Here is a 19,744-nt window from a genome sequence, read left to right on the forward strand (position 1 = left end):
TACTCAAATTGTACTAAAGCGAATCTAAAGTGTATCTAAAACGTTCATATCAATAAATTCTCTTTAAGTCTTTGTACTTTTTTAACTATATATATATATATATATATATATATATATATATATATATATATATATATATATATATATTATATTTACCATTTACACAAGTGTATATAACTACTACTGTAAGAAAATATCAGCATTCGGAACATACTTTCAGTATTACCTTTGCTTGAACTGACCTGATCTAATCCTGTTTATATGAAATAAGCTGCTGCTCCCTTGCAGGTTTAAGCTACCAGAACTGTTGCTTTGACAAAAACTCTCGGATGAGTTTTGAAGAACTAAACGATCCTGGATCGTGTCAAATCATCAATAACCACATCCAGCTAATGGAGTAATCCATGTACAAAGAACAAACCTCTGGATAACAAAGCTTGCATATGAATGTTAGAAAAGCTAGAAAAGCAAAGCTTGCATAGTTATCATTGCTTCATATGTTCTGAAGAACAAATGTTGATTATAAGTGGGAGTTTTAATAGTTTAAGCCATGGCAGTGTTGCCATGTCCACTTATTTTAAGTGACCACAGGGTAGTTATTTTGGTTGTAAATCTTATAAAAGCTTTTTTACCATTTTAATTCATTTTCATTTCGGCTTAGTCCCTTTATTAATCTGGGGTCGCTACAGCGGAATGAACCGCCAACTTATCCAGCATATCTTTTATGCAGCGGATGCCCTTACAGCTGCAACCCATCTCTGCGAAACATCCATACACACTCAAACACTACGGACAATTTAGCCAACCCAATTCACCTGTACTGCATGTCTTTGGACTGTGGGGGAAACCGGAGCACCCGGAAGAAACCCACACGAATGTGGGGAGAACATTCAAACTCCACACAGAAATGCTAACTGACCCAGCCGAGGCGATCTTCTTGCTGTGAGGTGACAGCACTACCTACTGTCCCATAGCGTCACCTTAATTCATTTTCAAAATATTTCATTTTCTTCTCTTTTCAGGATCTGGCAACATGAATAAGGCAAACTTTATGACTTTATCCTCATGATTATTTCCCTTTTGTGCATGCATACACAAGAGAAACAAATCTATGATATACATTAAAATTGTACATTACACCAGGATGCCGAATTGGAGTGGGGGGTGGGGTGAGAGGTGAAAGGCACTTCTAGAACCCCTCAGAAATGTAGAAGGTCCTGTCCAACCACAAAACCTCTGTGGTTTCCATCTGTGGTGACTGGAACTAATTACTGTCACTGAAATGTCCCTGCTCCAACAAAGCTACTTCCTCTGGCAAATTTCCGAATCCAGCAGGATCTGAAAGAAATGCAGCAAGACAAATGATGACAATAAAGAAAAGCTCTGATTTTGTATGGATGATACTTTGATCAGCGAAAAATATGTAGCATTTAATACACAAAACACATTAGGTCTCAAGTCAGTGCATTTAAAACAAAGACATATCAGGATTTTCTACAATTTCAATCTTATTCTTAGGATTTCTTTTTAAAGTACAGGTAGTTATTCACTATAACAGTGACACAGATTCTGAAGTTTTTTCTGCAAATAAAAATATGTATTTACATAAAATAAGTGCCAAATAGCATACTTGTGCATTATTCTACACCATTTTGTAGTATAGATGGTATAAGTAGTGCATTCACACTGAAAATTCTGAAACATGTTGGATTTTGTCCAATAGGTGCACTTTTGACTATTTTGATTATTATGTGATTATGTCTCATCCTGACAGTGAATGCAATTGTACTTATGACAGGTATTATTTGGTAGTCTGGTGATTCAATTATTTGAAAACGTCATTTGTTTAACTTAGACTGGAAAACAGTTTGAATTATTATTTTGTTAAAAAAAAATGTTAGTGTTGCATATGGTATTAAATGCAAACTCACTTATCTCATGCACTGCACAATGAGTTTATAAGTGCATAATCTCTATAGTGTGTCATTTCAACACACATATAGATGAAAATACTTCAAATTTATTTATATTCCCTATATTTCATATATAAATAAAAAAATTATGCACAATACACACAAACATATTTTGCAAACACAATTTAACCTATTTTTATTTATTTAATAGTTTAAATCAGTGGTTCTCAAACTGGGGGTCGCAGAATAATTTCAAGGGGTCGTGACAGTGATTTAAAAATTGTGTAATTTTCAGTGATTTTAATATATATATTTCAGTATAACAAGTGAAAGTTAATATTTTCAGATTTTTTAAAGATATCACTGATGAATTCATAAAGTATTTAGGACACATTCAGGCAGAATGCATCTTTGTACCTGAAACGCAGCGCTCAGGAACAGTTTAAAACTGTTGTCATGTCAACTTGCTGCAGTAAACAAAGCCGGCAACGCTTGTCCCGCCTTTGCGCTCTTCTTATTGGCCCACTGCGCTAGACTGAATCATTGAGTCAACGCCAGATGACAGGAGATACAACCGCGAAAATGTAACGCGCTGAAGATGAGAGAATGAAAACAACACTGACAGATTTAGTTTTAGAAACCAGCTAAAGCTACAAATAATGGCACATCTGATTACTGATCATGTTGTGAATGTTAATCCACCATCTACACTTTTCCAAGAGTGGATAAAAGACTTTCATTGGCTTCAAGTCCGCTATGATAATAACTAAAGCGTTAACTGTAAAGTCAGTGGGACGGAATTTTCAGGTAACTGTTTGCCACATCTACACATTTTTAAGCACGAGAGGTTCTGTTTAATCCTTTATTTAATCACTAGACGCTGTCAGCCATACAAGTGGCAGCTATATGTAAAATTTAATACCACGTACACCATCGCAAAAAGGCTTGCACTCACCAAGATGAAACTAATATTGGAGCTCATGAAAAGACCGGTATTGCTATTAAAATGACGTATGGAAATAATAAGGTATATGTCAAAAGCATCTGTGCAATATCAGACACCATCTGTGAGAACACAGCACAGTTAACGTATTGTTAACAGATTCATTAATAAATTCATGTCAAGCAGTGCGTGCAGGGCCGGTGAGCGGACCGTCCGTGATATGCTTTGGTCACTCAATTATGCTATAAAAATGTGTTTTCTTGTGATAACGGGATTTCATTGAGACATATTTTCCTCACGCATTCATATATATATATATATATATATATATATATATATATATATATAGATATAGATATATATATATGTGTGTGTGTATTTTTGCATGTTAGTTTTGATTAGTGTTGATTTCAAATGCAATAAATCTGTTTATAAAACTTAAAATAAGTTATTTTTATTGTTTGCATATGCTTTGGTAGTGGGGGGTCGTGAGTTCTTAACGATCTTACATTGGGGATCGCTGGCTTAAAAGTTTGAGAACCACTGGTTTAAATGAACAATATATAAGATTTTATTTTGAAAATATCCAAAAACCACTTGAACAGTGTTAAATGTTTTGCTGACTTATGTATTTACATTATCCCAAATGTTTGAAGAATGTTTAAATGCTCTGTGTGTTCATGCCAATGATGTTACATACACTTAATTTCTGTTTTTTTTTTTTTTTTTTTTAGAAAACAGGGAAACAGCAGCAAGCCTTTAATATATGGCATGTGTTTTATTAGACTGCACAGAGCAGCATTAAATGTATTTAGTCAGTTATGTGATAAAAACAGCACTGCTTCTTCTCCGGGTGATCACAAGCAGAAAAACTGGAAATGAACTGTGGCATAATAAAAGCTCTGCTGATTTAGTTCCGCGTAATGCTGGTCTCTCATTAGCAGTTACTTCAGCACTCTCAATTTGCTTTCTTTCTTCGTGAGATGACGAAAACCACAACTCCCATGATTCCACACTCACTTACGCCATGAAACTATGAATTTGTTTGTTGTGAATATGCACCCTCTAGTGGCAAAAAAATACATACTATGCGCTCAACAGCAGAATTCAGTATATTGCTGTCATATAACACACATCCATTTTCCATCCCTGTTTTTCAAAGTAATTACCATATTACCTGAAAGTGTTTGATTAGGACTGGAACTGAACAGGAAGAGGAACCGCCCTGATCTAAATGACTGGCACAATGCTGATCTAAAATAAAGCCATTATTAAAAATAAAATATTTGAATTACTCACCAGAGATGGTAACGATGAATAATTTGACTGATGTCTTTCCACTTCTGATGATTTCTAGTTTATATTGTCCAGAGTCTGCGGTTCTGGAGTCTTTGATGGCCAGAGATCTAGTCTGTTGGTCCAGCTTCATTCTATTTCTGAATCTCCCACCTGGACCATGAAGCGTAGTGGACTCTCTGGGCACCCCTTTGGTTTTAGCTATAACAGTGGCTTCATCTTTAAACTTCCACAGTACCTTATCATCTGGCTGTAGTTCAGTATCGGTGTTCAGGGTGATTAGATCGTCCTTCATCACCAACACTGACGTTGCGATATCTGTCACAACAGCACAGAAATGAGCAGAAAAATGTATCACAAAAATAAACAAAAGCAACATGTAATATAAATTTTACAATGAATCCAATACAAAAAAGTAAGCTATAAATAATTCATGACATTTTTTTTGCCAATTCTTTTTTGGCAAAAAAAAAGCCAACTTACCAGTTTTACTGTGTGAAAGTGGCTATTGCTACATCTAAAGACTTAGCGTTAAGTGTTACTCACCAAAGAACGTAAGGTGAAATCTCTTGAATGAGGTTTTTGCATTTCTCATGATCTTTAGTTTATAATCTCCAGAGTGTACTGTTCTGGTGTTTGTGATGGTGAGATCTCCTGTCGTCTCCAGCATTAATCGGTCTCTGAATCTTCCATCAGGTCCATGATAATAGATGATCTCTGCTGTGTCTTTGATTTCGGCTATGGGAGTGTTTTTATCCCCAAACGTCCACAGTATCTGATCGCCTGTCTGTAACTGAGCATTTCCCTGTAGAGTGATACTAACTTCTTCCATCAACCAGAGTGACTTCACCGCATCTGTATTGGCAGAACACAGGAATGGTAGAAATACAGAAATTACAACAACAAACCCAACAACGGCATAAAATGAACAAAATCAGCAGCATCATTTGCTGTAAATCTGTTACAAACTCATAATTGAAACCTGCTAAACACTGATCCTGATCTGATGTACAGTTGAAGTCAAAATGATTAGCCCTAGGGGTGGGCGGTACACCGGTGTCATAGTCATTACCGGTGTGACATTGCGCCACGACATGGATTTTCTAATACCCTCAATACCGTAATAAATCAATTATGCGCCTTGAACGGCTGCATTTACATCAATAATAGCTAATTCTAAATAATAAGACATTCAATTTTCTTCAAACGTTCAGTTGTGGTCTGAATACATGTCCTTATACTACAGGGCTCGAAATTGCAACCATTTTGGTCGCATGAGCGCCCGAAATTTAATCTATGCGCCCTCGTAATATATTTGGGAGCATTTGTGTGTCTGAATATAATGGTTGTAGTGCGACCTGATTTGATTTTCTCTAAAAACTTGCTGAATCGCGCTACCCTGCTGCTGTATTGGTTCATATTAGCTGTCAGTCACTCAACGCTTCCCGCTGTCAGATAACAGGGAGCTTTTGTTACTGCAGGAAATGCAAACGGCTGAAGAGTGAAAAGTGCACAGGTTTGCAAACCTCACCTAAAGTTATAATAATAATAATGGCACAGATGACAGCGATCATGACATGAGGTAAATGTTGATCCGCCAGCTGAGATCAATCGAGTGTTTTCGGAGAAGGTGCCCGAATCTCGATGCGTTGCATTCACTGCGTGTTCAGCGCAAATGTCTGCTAAATGTAAAATCTAATACTGTAGACATCATCGCCAAAGAAACTCATCTTTACTAAGTTTACACTGAAACTACGGCTCATAACAAAGAGCAGTATTGCGCTGGTGGTCATCATGAGAATCCTGCTCTGTCTGCTCATAAATTGGTGCGGCTGACTCGCCTGCTTTATTCCACCAACACAGAGAAATGAAGATCAGCTCATAACGAGACTGAGCATTTACAATGACCCAAACCGAAACCAAAACTTTTAAAGAGTGATAGAAGTGAGACTTTTCTTTTTTCCGTTCTTCCTTGAGATGTATATTATTTTGCTATTTAAAGTAATACCATGATATTATACCTACACCGTTCAAAAGATGAAAAATATCGTGATATTAATTTTAGGTCATATCGCCCACCCCTAATTAGCCCTCGTGTAAAACTTGAATTCTCTTTAAATACATAAATAAATGACCAGCACTGTTTAGTTTTCTTGGTCATCACATCTTCATATTTGACTTGCATTGCTCTGTGAAATCAGCGTATCTATTATTTATAGTATAGTCTATGTTCAGAAACTTCATATCCTCTTTTTATGGTTATTGCTAGCCAATTAATGATTATGTTTTGATTTGTTTATGATTTGTGTCAAACATTTTTAGCAATGAAGTAAAGAAAAAAAATCACATATAAGTATACTTGAGTACACCAATACAGCAAGTACACTAATATCAATACACTACACCTATGCTTGACGTTTGTAAGTGTACATCACAAAATTACTTGGGACTAAATTAGCCTATTTATTAAGTGTAATTATATTTATAAGAATTTCTTAAGTGTAACAGTACTAACTTTTTAAACTAGCTTAAAAACAGTATAAGTTAAACCTTAGCACATTTTTAGTTTATTAAATTACACTTTGAAGCAAACTGTCTCTCTGTCCTGTGCCTGCCATCGCATCATTCAAGTGGATGCTGCACACTGTTGGTGGTGAGGAGAGACCGTATATTGTGAATATAGTACTATTATGTTGTAATTTAGGTCATTGGATTCTTAGGTATTCATTTCTATACTTATAACAAACCTTAGAGTTGATTTGAAGTAAAAATCCTATGTATTTTTCCAAATATTATAAGGCACAATGTCATGCCTGTCTTATTATTTCTTAGCAGTCCAACACCAAAGCTAACTTGTTACAATATATACAGTATGTCACAAAAGTGAGTACACCACTCATGTCTCTGCAAATATTTATTTATATCTTTTCATAGGACAACACTGCAGAAATGACTTATTGACACAATGAAAAGTAGTCAGTGTAAAGTTTGTATAGCAGTGTATTTTATTGTCCCTTCAAAATAACTAAAAATACAGCCAATAATGGCTGAACCCCTGGAAACAAAAGGCAGTATAGTCTGGCTGATTATTTTATAAGATCAATAAGTCAAATAAACTATTTGCTTATACGTTAATCATAACTTATTAAACTAAGATGATTATCTTTTAAACTTAATTTAAGATTTTTGACATTCATGTTTGAGCGGTCGCAGCTATTGGGATCTTTTTGGCTCGAGATTTTTGATCTCATTTACTTCTATTGATTGATTTTTAGACGTTAACAACAACGTTTCAACAGCTGTTATGGTACTTTCTGTGGCAAACTGATATTTTCATATTACATTATTCTACTTTTCATGTATATTCATGAACACACTTGTTTGTAGAGCAAGCAGTTTGACTGTTTTCTGCCATTTATTACTTCTAGTCATTTCTGCCATAGGCAACTGAATTAGAAGTTCTAAAACAAAATCCCAAAATCGAGCATAATTCCGCATCTCAGAATTAGGCCAATAGAAGCAAGTCAGTTTGATGTAGTTTAATTTTGAGTAATGACTTATATTTCATTGAATCCAATGAACCTTACAAGGCAGCCATGTTATTTTTACAGAGAAAGTGAGAACTAACTTTTGACATACATTTTGGATCTGCTTTATGCACGTGCCTTAGAAAAATTATGACCAAAAAATATTAGATTACTAGGGTTATTGCAACTGACCAATTAATATAAATGTTTTTACCCATTCTAAATCAAATTCAATGTTCACACTTTTTATTAACCTTAATATGATCTTGTTTACCTTTCACTTTACAGTTTCTCCTGAGAAAGGAAAGCACAACCAGTCCAATCACAAAAATCAGCAGAAAAACAACAATTGCTGTTGTTTCTGCTGAAGTTGCCACTGTAATGACAAAAATAGACTAGCATTAGTGCAATTAATGCACATAGAATGCACATAGTCTGAACATAGATAGAAAAATTGGATTTGGCTAAAGAAAACATGAATCTGAATGCTTAAGGTGAATCCTTAATGTACCTCTAGTGTCATTTTGTTGTGTGTGTGTGGGGGGGGGGGTATATATTTATACACACACACACACACGCACACACACGCACACACACACACACACACACACACACACACACACACACACACACACACACACACACACACACACACATACATACATACATACATACATACATATACATACATACATACATACATGTACATATACATATACATACATATACATATACATACACACACACACACACATATACATATATATATATAATTATTTTATCTTTGCCATGATGACAGTAAATAATATTAGACTAGATATTCTCCAAGACACTTCTATACAGCTTAAAGTGACATTTAAAGGCTTAACTAGGTTAATTAGGTTATAGGTTAACTAGGCAGGTTAGGGTAATTAGACAAGTTATTGTATAACAATGGTTTGTTCGGAATACTATCGGAAAAAAATAAATAGCTTAAAGGGGCTAATAATTTTGACCTTAAAATGCTAGCCTAAACACAACAAATATGACTTTTTCCAGAAGAAAAAATATTATCAGACATACTGTGAAAATGTCCTTGCCCTGTTAAACACCATTTCGGAAATATTTAAAAAAGACAAAAAAAATTCAAAGGAGGAGGGGGTGAGCGAATTATTCTGACTAGATAGATAGATAGACAGACAGACATGCTCACAATTCATATTACATATACACATTTTATTATTTAAATTAGTATTTTCTCAAACGCAAAAGAGTAAAACAGCTGCAAGCAGCACTCATCCAGTGTAAATGATCCTACCACAATGTTTTTTTTAAATTACATTTTTAATAGAGATGTCCATCTTAACAGAGTTTGAATAAACATGTTAAAATCAACACAAGTGTAATTCATTTTAACTATTAGATCAAAAGATTTGTTTAAAAATAACTAAGGTAAAGGAAAATAACTCAATCAAGGAAAGTGCCAATCTTTGATTTATACACATGTGACTGTGTGGTTAGCCGTTCGCAAAGTAAAATTACAGCAACCAAAATTATATATTCATATAATATATATAATATTATGATATTCAGCAAATTTAAACAAAATCACGTCTCACAGGCATTGTTAAACAGTTAAAGGCAAAGTTATTCGCCCTGCTATGTTTTATTTTTCTTTTCAAAAAATATTTCCTAAATTATGTTTAACAGAGCAAGGGGTTTTTCACAGTATTTGCATTGTAAGAAAGTCTCATTTGTTTTATTTCAGCTAGAACTTTTTTTTAAAAACTTATTTAAAGTCAATATTATTAGCCCCCTTAATCAATTTTAGTTTTGGATTGTCTACAAAACAAACCTCTGTCATACAATGACTTGCCTAATTACCCTAAGTTGCCTAAGTAAGCCTTTAAATTTCACTTGTCTTTATAAAAAAAAATGCATTTGCATTGCAGCCTTTTACGATGAGTTAATTCTAGAGCTATAAGATTTACTGTCAGTTTTCAAAATCATGATAATCACGGTTTTAACTATAATGAAAATTTTAAACTAACACCAACCATCAGAAACTTTGGTTTACTTTGAAATCAGCAATAGTCACAAAACTAAACATAATTTTCATTTAAAATATCTCACAATTCTTTACAAACACAAGTTTTGTGAAAGTGAAAAGTTAAAGTAAGAACAGACTTAATCGACTCACCATCGACGGTGACAATGAATCTCTGATGCACAGAATGTCGGTTGCTGCTGATCTTCAGCTCATAGAGACCAGAGTCTGAGGTTTTGCATTCATTTATAGTGAGAGACCCAGTCAGATTATTAATCTGCAATCGGTCCCTAAACCTGTCATCAGCATATTTAGGCAGAGTTTTGTGGATTTCAGCTATAACCATGTCAGCAAACATCCATATCATGTAGTCATCGAGCAGTATTTCAGGGAGACCGGTCTGTAGAAAGGCAGACTGTCCCTCCATCACTGATACTAGTTTCTTTTCACCTGTAACAACAAACACTTGAAGATCATCGATTGACAGTTATTATTGAAATGTTATTAAGTGAAGTCTATTTATGAACTAATTTCGAAGAGATTACGGAGAATCATCTGATTCCTCGGCTCAAGCCGATTCAAATGCACCCTATGATGTCATTTTCCATCATGAAAATTTTTATTATAAAAGTCATATGTCTCTTCAGGATTGAGCCCTGAAGGTGCTAAAAAGTTGTCGCAGCGCCACCTTTTGGTCAAACATTTTAATGATATTTCTAAAAATGCTAATAACTTTAAACTAATTTTGCATATTGTTACGTAACTTGTCTTGATACATTCTTTGGGTTGTCCTGAGAATATCGCTACCAATTATGTCTTCATTAACTGAACTTCCTGTCTGCCATCTAGCCTTAAGTGAAAAACCTACTTTTCAAACTCCTCCACATCGTTTGGCTGATTTGCACCAAATTTGACTCAGATCATCTTCAGACAAATGTAATGACATGATACATCTGAGGCTGTACCTCTGCGATAGTTAAAGAATGACACCAAATTTTAGGTCTGTCATTGTGGCCTCACACTGACCACACCATAAAAAATTGATGACTATCTACAGGTCAAGTTATAAGACATTCATTAGCCACTATTAATTAAATGTAGAAATTTGGTTTTAACTTTAGCCTGCATATGCTCATTTTAATGAAATTGGTCTCAAGTTATTCCTTGGGTCATGCCGAAATCCATCAAACTTCCTGTCTGCCATTTTAATTTTGTTCAAACCATTCTTTTTTTAACTTCTAAACCGTTTGTCCAATCTTCCCCAAATTTGACTCGGATCATCTTCAGTCTACCATGTAGACCAAAAGTTTTGGAATTCATGTCGATAGACAAAACTGTTGTCATTTAGCAAATGCGCAAACTTGATGTAATGCTGCCAGATGGCATTATAGGCTGAATCACTGCAATGGTTTGAAGTATTGAAACCAAATCTAATGTGTGTGATTTAGACCTGACACTGACCAAACTCCGTCAGTTTGAGCCACCTTCTGGGTAAAACTGACAAACAATCAAATTATATTAATAGAAATCATACAAATTTTATCAAATGACTTTTGAATGTTTTTTATTGTCATGAGACTGGTCTTGCAGATTCATTGGATCATACAGAGAACATTGACATAATTTATTCCCTAATTGACATGACCTATATTCCACCATCTTGAATTAGTTTGAAAATCTGTTGTTTTAAACTCTCCATAGATCGTTAGCCCAATTTCCACCAAATTACACCAAATTACACACAAGTTACACCAAATGCTGCCAAAAAGTTTTGGAATTTCCTTGTGCTGTAGCTTGTTGCCGTGCTTGTTTATGAAGTGGCCGCTAGGCTGCTTGGCCCCAATAATTGCTGCTTGCAGCTATATCATTATATTTGTCTCCATATTGCTTGTATACAAATTTATTAGTACAATATAAAGGGACCTTGACCTAAAGATAAAACGTACTTTACATTTTACCTGTAGCTCAATTTTTGTCATTGCATATTCATCATATTTGACACCAAAACTGTGTAACTAAATCCAAAACATTCAGTGCTGATACAATTAAAGTCAATTTCACTTTAAAAGTTACTGAAGTACTCACCGCTTACGATCACGTTGAACATCTTATGTATGTTGTGTGTGGCGCTGTTGATGTCTGCTTCATAAAATCCAGAATGACCGATTCTGATGTTCCTGATGGTCAGAGCTCCAGTAAGATAGTCCAGATGTAGTCTGTGTCTGAACCGCTCATCAGCATCATCATATGAGACTTTTCCAGCCTTTCTATTGACTTCAGCTATAGAAGAGATCTGACGTTGAAACCTCCACTGTATCATATTTACTGTCTGCACATCAGTAAGATACGTGTGTAGAGTGACGGACTCTCCCACCATCACCAGCACTGACTTGACTTCATCTACAGACACAGCTGGGGGAAAAACAGAAATAATTATTGCAAATCTCAATGCACAGATCTCATCTTTTCAGCGTATCGGATTTTACACTTCACCTCCAATTCAATGTCTGTTACATTAATCTGCAACTCAAAATGTCATTCAATAAAGTGTTTACAGAATGTGTAACCAACATCTTATCAGTCTCACTGGGATTCTCTCGTATTTTACCATTTTAGCCTGGCTGCTATCATCCCATTTAAATATTTTCCTGTATTTCTCCCATAGTTTTAAATGCTTACTATGAAAGTAAGCTTCTGTGCCTAACTATCGGGTTGTCGTGGTTCTGACCTTCGACCCCTTTCACAATGCACTGGCCCCTTATGGCTCCTCCTACAGGAGATGGTCTCACTTCGCTCCTTCAGGCTGAGCCCGGCTGAAAACACAACCATGTTTTTTGTATACAAGCTCCAACCTTAGGCCTCAAATTGGTCTTAGGCCTGGCTCTAGGGTGGGGCCCAGTTGCGACAAACCGGGCGATGTCAGGATCCTCAATGTTTTGTTACTCATAAGGGGTTTCCGAACCACACTTAGGGTGCTTTCATACCTGTAGATCGATTGTTTTGTAGCAAAAAAGGCACTAAAATTGTTACAATGTTGCTCTTTGTTCTTGGTGTGGCTCGCTTTTACACGGTAAAGTTTCTAAACAAACCAAAATAGCTAAAACAAGTCACGTGCGACTAAACTCTTCTCACATTGGACAGTTTGGTTTATTTCCTGGGATTCCGCTGAGTTGTCATACGCCCTTATAATGTCTCATTTCTCATTGTCATGAATTAAAATAAGTGAATAGATGTGCTTTCATTTTGAATGGTGACACCCACAGACATAGTCATCACCAAATATAAATCAGAGGTAAGAATTTTTCATACCTAGCCTCATTTCAATTGTCAAGGGTTGTACAATATCAATTCTATATCAGAAGTTGAGTTAACCGGGCTGCACAGTGGGTAGCACAAACCCCACACAGCAAGAAGGTTGCTGGTTCGAGCCCCGGCTGGGTCAGTTGGCATTTCCGAGTGGAGTTTGCATGTTCTCCCTGTGTTTGCGTGGGTTTCCGCCGGGTGCTGCAATTTCCCCCACAGTCCAAACACATGCGCTATAGGTGAATTGGGTAAGCTAAATTGTCCGTAGTGTATGAGTGTGAATCAGTGTGTATGGGTGTTTCCCAGTGATGGGTTGCAGCTGGAAGGTCATCCACTGCGTAAAACATATGCTGGATAAGTTGGCGGTTCATTCCGCTGTGGCGACCACTGATTAATAAAGGAGTTAAGCTAAAAAGAAAATGAATGAAAGAATGAAGTTGAGTTAACCAAAAAGTTGGATAGTTCGTTTAAATCAAGCTGACACCACCTCATTCAGGCGCTAAGAGAATTAAGTGCTAGAGTAAGGAGGGGGAGTGTTTTTTAGAGAGAGAAGTGCTTCTACAGGTGGTATGTCAAGCCCACTTACCTGTATGAAGCACACTTCATAAATGCACAGTGTTTTTTTTTTTTTTAGTAAAGGAGGTGGTCTAGGTGATCTTGGAAATGATGGGGTTTTAGTTGTCGTTTGAATGGTACCAGTGAATCAGTGGGAAAGAGCCCTGAGCTCAGAAGATACTCCTGGGCTCCCTCTCCTTTGAAGGGTCTCGAGAACTCCCCTGGGTTAGTTAGGGTCTATGACAGATTATAGGGATTGCTATGGAGAGATAAACTGCTGACTAAAAAGCATAGATAGGACTAAGAGCTCATCTATTGTGCCCATTCTGTTTGTTCAATTCATTAATGTCGCATGTCTTTGGAATGTGGGAGGAAACCGGGAACCCAGGGGAAACCCACGAGAGCATGGGCTGAACATATAAACTCCACACAGAAACCAGTGACTGGTGCCACTTGAACCAGTGACATTCTTGCTGTGAGGCAACTACTGAGCCACTGTGCCATGCTATGTAGGAGAAAGAAGGAGGAGTAGGGGAGTAAGGGGGAATTTTTCAAGATGGAAGTTAACGGAGGTAAGAAACTCTGGATATTTATATTATGTTAGGATTCATTTGTTTGGTGAATCATGTTATAGCTAATGTGGGACCAGCCGTGGTCAATCATAAACATGTGATCCTCTCAAAATTAATTTATATATAAACTTCACGTATAAAAGCACTATAGAAATAAAGATGGCTTGTGCCAATGTAAATGTACCTTTAACTCAAACTACAACTATTGATAAATTCACTCCAAAAACTGGAAGCTGATTTCAACAAATTAAAATAACTATATACTCACCACTAACATTGAACATCTTACTCAGTCTATTACTGCCGGTTACTTCATAAAGTCCAGAGAGTTCCGGTCTGAAGTTTCGGACAGTTAGATCTCCAGTTTTATTGTCCAGTTTCAGTCCGTTTCTGAATCTTCCATCAAAAATAAATTCATATATATATTTCTTAAAGGCTCCATAGGAGATTTGCGCTATGAGGTTGCCTTCAACCCCATACCTCCAATCCATCGCAACATCATTCTGTATTTCAGAAAGTCCAGTGTGTAAAGTGACCGTATCTCCCTCCATCACAGACACAAACTCGCCAAACACACCTGCAGGTAAACAAGAAACAGTTACACAGACAATGCTGATACAAGGCATTACACTAGCAAAAGTTTTACATTCATCCTCACACCTAAAATAGCCTACTAGTACACAAATATATATATAAAACATTGTCACCTTAGAATTATAAGGTTCTCTCTGACATTTTTGTCAAAAATGAGTTATTGTAATATTCTTATTAAATGACAGTTTTTTTTACATTATGGGATGTTTTTTTAGAAGTGGCTCACATTTTAAGACTTTTTATTTAAAAAACAAAAAACAAAAGTTACACACATACTGTGGGAAATTTAAAAAGCCTTTATTCACATGGCTAAATCTTTAAAAAAAAACGACACGTTTCGGCAAGGAACTGCCTTCATCAAGGTAACAGTGATCAGGTGCATCTAGAGCATAAAAATGCGATATGTACCTGTAATCCACAATATCCTATGGCCCTACATTATAAAGATCAAGGTCCCGGCAATCCCAGTTCATTAAAACTAGTTGGTATCGAACATATTTATAATTCTACAAGAGAAGGAGACAGGATAAAAAGATTAAAACAGAGGGAGACTTTTTGGATTTATACATTAAAAGCAACCAGATTTCCAGGTCTAAATGGAAATTAGATTTTTATTCTTTTTTGTAAAACAGTTTTTCGATAGATGCTTTACGGATTATCATAATATATTGTTCAATATGTATGTGTTTGTATATGCATTCTTATGTGTACATGTTTACATATATGTGTGTGTATGTGTATAATATATATATATATATATATATTAGTTCTATATATGTATATATATGCAAGTGTATGTCTGTGTGTGTTTATATGTCCTCCTCTATCTATGCTGAAGTAATGATAATAGCTGACCTTGTTTGTTATATTCTTTGAGTATTGTTGAGATGTTTAGATAAGTCATGTGACTGTAGTACTCAGAGACTCTAGGCAGTTCCTTGCCGGAACTTGTAGGTTCCTTGTAGGTTTTTTAAGATTTAGTCATGTGAATACAGGCTTTTATTTTTCCACATTTTGAATGCCTTAGACTGATTTCTGTTGTTGTTTTGATGAATCCTTAGCCAAAGAGCACCCACCAAATTTCGAGCTACCCCCGAGCGCTTTTTGTTCGTTTTTTTTGGATTGTTACACACATACTGCTATCTATATGGAATGCAAAAACTTCGAAGCTCAATATCTCAAAATCATTCAGAACGCAGATAGAACCTTATAATTCTAAGGTGACAAAATGCCTTGTTGATGCCAGAGGTTAGAGGAGAATGGCCAGACTGGTTCCAGCTGATAGAAAGGCAACAATAACTTAAATAACCACTCGTTACAACTGAGATTTGCAGAGAAGCATGACTAAACACACTTGAACGGATGCCCTTCCAGGCACAACCCATCAAAACCCCTGTGTTTGGACTGTGGGGGAAACCGGAGCACCCAGAGGAAACCCAGGCTAAACACAGGGAGAACATGCAAACTCCACACAGAAATGCCAACTGACCCAGCCGAGGCTCAAATCAGTGACCTTCTTGCTGTGAGGCGATTGAACTACCTACTGCGCCACCGCGTCAATATTAATATATATTAATATATATTAATATATATTAATATATATATATATATATATATATATATATATATATATATATATATATATATATATATATATATATATATATATATATATATTTCCAATTTCCTAAAGTCAGCAAGCATACACGCATTCAGAGGTTGCGATTGACACCCAGCTTTAATGGAAAGAAAGTGAATGCAGACGTTTTATGTTTATTCTAGCGTGCTTTTAAGCCAAAATAAAGCGAAAGCACACTCTCTTGCATAGTTCTTGCAATTATATTAAATTTGTGATCGGCTCTGTGTTGACGGTACTTTCTCTTTTCATAGAAAGATAAAAAGGCAATATGGGAAAATAGGCCTACTTGATAGGGGGCAAAAATGAGAGGGTTGACAGGAATCATGTGTCATGCTAATTTTAAAAGGAATTATCAACCATCGTTTGGATACAGCAAAATAATATGTTCTCTTCTTTTTTGCCTCCACTGCAGACAGTTTGGGACGTTATAATATGTTGAGCGTCTTAGGCAAGAAGCAACTAGGCTATGTTATTATTTCTACTACTACTACTACTACTACTACTCAGGGGTGCAACTACAATTTTATCGAGGGGTATGCGGGTTCAAGTTTTGTTTAGTGTAAAAAATAAACAGAGACAAACTGCCTGAAATTTTCTATTTTATCAAAATGTTATGGGCAAACTTTTTTTTGTAACTAAAATTAAAATAGTTTTGAGCAAATAAAGTTACCAAAAGGCCTGATGCATCATTATGATACATATTAAATTTATAAAAACATCTATAATGGTAAAAAAAAAATTGGATCTTGATAGGATTAATAAACATTTCAATTCCAAAAAAATGTGAATATTCTGACTGTTTGTTCATGTGTCAGTCTTAACAGGGTTAAGAATCGTTATAATCAAGTATATAAAATTCATATAGGGGAGTTTTTAATCCAAATATTATTTTCTATTTTATCTGAAATATATTGAAGTCTGTACTTACATAAACATACATTTTGTGGGATCCCTCTTATTTTGGCTAAATAATTAATTAATTAATTAATAATAAATAATAATAAAGATTATTTTTTCAGATTAATCTTATAACTTTTGACCGCAACTGTACTGTATGTATGATTTGACAGTTTATTGTGATTAAAATTAAAAATATATATATAAACAGTTACATCTACATGAACACTTTACACTTGTCTGTGTGACTGCATGTTATTGTGATAAATGATTTTGAATTAAAACGTGTGTGCCAACATATGCAACTTATGGTATAATTTTTTTTATTTGATAAAATACAATAGTAAACCCGTATAAAATGCAAAATAAACATTAACAAAACATTTATTTATTATTTGAAACTTTTAATAAGGATAGTTTCAAAAATCGTTTTGCCACTTATGGCGCCCCCATGCGCCGCATATACTGTATACCCCCTTTTTGCGCCCCTGCTCCTCCTGCTACTACTACTTAGTAGACTTTGCTATGCAGTTAAATTACATGGGCTTATTATTTTTCAAAGTCATGATACCAACGAGTTCTAAGAATAGTGGAAGTTACACTTTTTTCTTCCCCCATTTTAGGCGCCGCCACCCCCCGGATGTACGGCATAGCATTTGTCTAGTTTGCTATTTTGCCTATGCAACGGGCCAGCCTCTCTTTGTAAATACTACGTAGGGAGAAAACAACACGCACACTTTATTTACTGCCCTACGTTTACTAGAAGTTATTGTAATTATTCATAATATAACAAAAACATCTATAGATACGACTATAATAGAAACGATCAAACACTTTAAAGCGCAAAACCGAAAATAGTAAAATATAAGCAAAAATATCTTACCGACCAAGACGACATGGAATACACAGAAATATAACACGCTCTTCATAATGCTGCAGTCGGTAAACTCTGAGTTCATGAAGATGATTTGTGGATAATGTAGAATAGCTATCTGCTTAGATGAACAGCTACAAGTCACTCGTGGATTGGTCGGATCGACAGAAAATCCATCTGAAGGTCGTAATAAAGACTAAAAGACTCCATGCCAGCTAATGAGGAATGTTTTTGAACAGTCAATATCTGTTACTGCAGAAAAAGTAAGCCAACTATACGTAAGACTTATCCGTCTGCATACATCTTGGTAAAAGCTCAAATGAAATGGAGGACACTTCATTATAGCGCCGCCCACAAACAGACTGAACATGTATAGCCTATATTATAAATATGGAAACATGCATAAACTTGTATAACAATAAACGTGTTAACAAACTTGCCAAGAGGTAACAATAGTGAACATTTGATGTCGAGGTTTACAAAGGTTTATTTAATAAAGATGTAAACATGTTGTAATTTATTTTATCATTCATTTAAAAGTTGGAAAAAGTTACTTATTGATATTATTTAATAGTTTAAAGTGATATATTGTCTGGGTTGGTGTTGTATTTTATGGTACAAAACCATTGTAATAAACTGCAAGTACATTTTCTGTTATTTTACAGACTTTTCTCTAGATAAATTACTAAAATGTTTTTAAAAAGTAAAAAAAAAAAGTAGAATTTTCAACATCAAGTCAACAGAGCAGAGATTTACATCTCATATTGCAATTCACAACCGTAAATAAACAGTAAACACTAAACACACAAGTTTAGGTGTCTCAGATTACCCAAATTTACCCTACTGTAGATTTAACAGAGTTCCTGCAGATTCCAAGAGACAAAATAAAAGCCCTTCAGCAGAAGCACTGATGCAACACGAAGTAAAGTTATTGAGGGCCATTGATGTCAAACCAAGCCACCCTCAAAGTCTAGCTTAAGGAAAAGGAAATGAGCTTACAATGTGGTTGCTGCTCGCTAACATCCTGTCTTATAAAAGCAAGGTACTGTTTTGTTTTTTGTCTCCTTAGCCTGTAAACTGCAAAACAAAACAAACCAATAAAGAGATTTTAGAGTGATTTAAGCAGATTGCAAGATTACAACAAAAAGGAAAGATGACAATTTTACCATCACTGTACATTACATTGTTTTGTTAGATTTATATTTTTTGTTTCAGAAATGTATCATCACAATCTGTTCTGGGCACAATACAGATCACTTTAGTTTCTGTACAGTAGATCAGTGTTTCCCAACCCTGTTCCTGGAGGCACACCAACAGTACATATTTTGGATGTCTCCCTTTTCTGACCCATAACTTCAGGTGTTGGAGTCTCTTCTGATGCTATGATAAGTTGATTCAGGTGTGTTTGATTAGGGAGAGGTTGAAAATGTGTACTGTTGGTGTGCCTTCAGGAACAGGGTTAGGAAACACTGCAGTAGATGATACTTGCCACTTTTAGCCTTCTGACAGTAGTGACAGTAAATCACACCACACATTACAATCACCAGGGCCCGGTTTTTCAAAAGGTTTAATCCGGATAAAATTGATCCGTATTTAGTCATCCTT

General features: G+C 35.4%; 1 protein-coding gene across 1 annotated transcript; it reads right to left on the reverse strand.

The window, feature by feature from the left end:
- Positions 1-160: 160 nt before the first annotated feature.
- On the reverse strand, positions 161-18,422 carry LOC130216125 (uncharacterized). Its single transcript, XM_056448016.1, has 8 exons — positions 18,149-18,422; positions 14,404-14,712; positions 11,791-12,117; positions 9,859-10,155; positions 7,954-8,055; positions 4,699-5,007; positions 4,156-4,470; positions 161-1,338 (listed from the first exon to the last, which is right to left on the reverse strand). Exons 1-8 carry the CDS (start codon positions 18,222-18,224, stop codon positions 1,265-1,267), a joined length of 1,809 nt encoding a protein of 602 aa, XP_056303991.1. The 5' UTR covers positions 18,225-18,422; the 3' UTR covers positions 161-1,264.
- Positions 18,423-19,744: the final 1,322 nt, after the last annotated feature.

The sequence above is a fragment of the Danio aesculapii genome, chromosome 22 (genome assembly GCF_903798145.1).
Source record: "Danio aesculapii chromosome 22, fDanAes4.1, whole genome shotgun sequence".
Lineage (NCBI taxonomy): Eukaryota > Metazoa > Chordata > Actinopteri > Cypriniformes > Danionidae > Danio > Danio aesculapii.

Bases quoted from the DNA above. Each gene is read 5' to 3' on its own strand.
- LOC130216125 (XM_056448016.1), bottom strand. From the start codon at position 18,224: ATGAACTCAGAGTTTACCGACTGCAGCATTATGAAGAGCGTGTTATAT. The intron at 10,156-11,790 runs GTGAGTACTTCA...TTGTTGTTACAG, and splicing joins GTTCAACGTGATCGTAAGCG to GTGAAAAGAAACTAGTATCA. The intron at 1,339-4,155 runs GTGAGTAATTCA...CATTTCTTTCAG, and splicing joins ATTCATCGTTACCATCTCTG to ATCCTGCTGGATTCGGAAAT.